General features: G+C 49.1%; 1 protein-coding gene across 1 annotated transcript in view; it reads left to right on the top strand.

The window, feature by feature from the left end:
- The window catches only part of LOC143028799 (uncharacterized), a 7,950-nt gene extending 6,103 nt beyond the window's left edge, over positions 1-1,847 (top strand). Inside the window, exon 2 of the mRNA XM_076191167.1 lies at positions 2-1,847. Coding sequence (XP_076047282.1) covers positions 2-1,847 — 1,846 coding nt within the window. The remainder of the gene's footprint in view (position 1) is intronic.
- Positions 1,848-2,173: the final 326 nt, after the last annotated feature.

The following is a 2,173-nucleotide window of genomic DNA, read 5'->3' as shown; positions in this document are numbered from 1 at the left end:
GAGGTGACCAGATCAGCAATGCGCAGAGACTGCAAAGTAATAGTTGTCTTCTGTTTTCAGTGCTTCTGGTGGGAGCCGTAACGGCACAGTCCAATGGCTACAGCGCTCCTTCGACAACGTATGGTGCCCCGTTTGCCAATGGGGGACTCAACGGGGTCCTCAATGGCAATGGGGGCCTGAATGGTAATGGCGGCACCAATGGGTACGGAGGGATCAACGGTAATGGAGGTCTGAATGGCAATGGAGCCCTGAACGGTAACGGAGGCCGTAACGGAAACGGAGGCACCAATGGCTTCGGTGTCCTCAACGGCAACGGTGTCTTGAATGGTAATGGGGGCTTGAACGGTTATGGGGGCCTCAATGGCAACGGAGGCTACAGCTACGGTCCCTCCGACGCTGAACTGGCTCTCTTCGAGCTGGGCGAGAATATTCCTGGAGGAGGCGTGGCCGGCGTGGACTTCCCGGTTCTCTCGGAGGTCGTTGAGACGGGCTTCGCCTGCGAGAGCACTGGCTTCTCCTACGGCTACTTTGCCGACACCACCCTCGATGCCGGCTGCCAGGTCTTCCACATCTGCCAGACGCGTCCCAACGGCTACCAGAAGGACTCGTTCCTGTGTCCCAACGGCACCCTCTTCAACCAGCAGTATCTCGTGTGTGACTGGTGGTTCAACGTGGACTGCTCACAGGCCGTCGACTTCTACTCCGTCAACCAGTTCTTCGGCGAGGACCTGGATACTTCTGGCGTGAACGGTGCTCTTTCCGCCGTCTATGGTCCTCCTGGTCTCAATGGCAATGGACAGATAAATGGCAACGGTGTGCTTAATGGAATCAGAAACGGATACAAACCAAACGGCAATGGCTACAGGCGGAATGGCAACGGTAATGGAAATGGTCTTCTTAACGGCAACGGTAATGGAAACGGATACTCCAACGGCAACGGCAATGGAAACGGGTACCGCAGTGGTAACGGCAATGGCCTAAACGGCAACGGTAATGGAAACGGGTACCGTAATGGTAACGGTAATGGAAACGGTCTTAATGGGAGCGGTAATGGAAACGGATACTCTAATGGCAACGGTAATGGAAACGGATACTCCAATGGTAACGGTAACGGATATGGACAAAATGGAAATGGTAATGGATTAGTTAATGGAAACGGCAATGGCTACAGAAGATACAGTAATGGAAACGGTAACGGATACAGCAATGGAAATGGGAATGGCATTGCTAACGGAAACGGCCTTACCAACGGTGTGAATGGAAACGGCAACGGTATCACCAATGGTAATGGCAATGGATATAGAAACGGCAATGGCTATAGCCGAAACGGTAATGGAAATGGAAATGGGTATAGTAACGGCAATGGTAATGGGTATGGCTCAAATGGCATCACCAACGGTAATGGGAATGGATATGCATCAAACGGTAACGGCATCGTGAATGGCAACGGGTATACAAACGGCAATGGCATTACCAATGGCAACGGCAACGGATACACAAATGGTAATGGCATCACCAATGGTAACGGCAACGGCAACGGCAACGGATACACAAATGGTAATGGCATCACTAATGGCAACGGTAATCGGTACAGAACAAACGGCATCGTCAATGGCAACGGATACACAAATGGTAATGGCATCACCAATGGCAACGGCAACGGATACACAAATGGTAATGGCATCACCAATGGCAACGGCAACGGATACACAAATGGTAATGGCGTCACCAATGGCAACGGCAACGGATACACAAATGGTAATGGTAATGGCATCACCAATGGCAACGGCAACGGATATAACGGGGCTTCTTCCGCGCCCTCCAGCCTCTATGGAGTTCCAGTGTAAGGAAGCCATCGAAGCTCAGCAAGAACAGCACCTCCCCACTATAGTCGTCCTTCCCCGGAGAAACGTTTATTTTTATACTGCTTACTCAACTCCTTAAATCTAATATGAACTGTACATACAATTTCAGAATTAGTTTAAGGTTTCTTTAATTGCTTTGTATTAGAAAGTTTTGAGATATGTTTATTTTTGTACTGCTTACCCGCCTCCTTAATTGAAAATGAAGTACAAAGTCACTTCAAAATCATTTCATGTCTTTATTGATAATGTTTTATTCGAAATATTGTTCTGCTAATGCAGTGTAGATTCAACCACTCCATGCAAGCAAA

Source organism: Oratosquilla oratoria, chromosome 10 (assembly GCF_046742065.1).
Source record: "Oratosquilla oratoria isolate Oo_2021 chromosome 10, ASM4674206v1, whole genome shotgun sequence".
Lineage (NCBI taxonomy): Eukaryota > Metazoa > Arthropoda > Malacostraca > Stomatopoda > Squillidae > Oratosquilla > Oratosquilla oratoria.
This window is presented reverse-complemented; position numbering and strand designations above follow the sequence as displayed.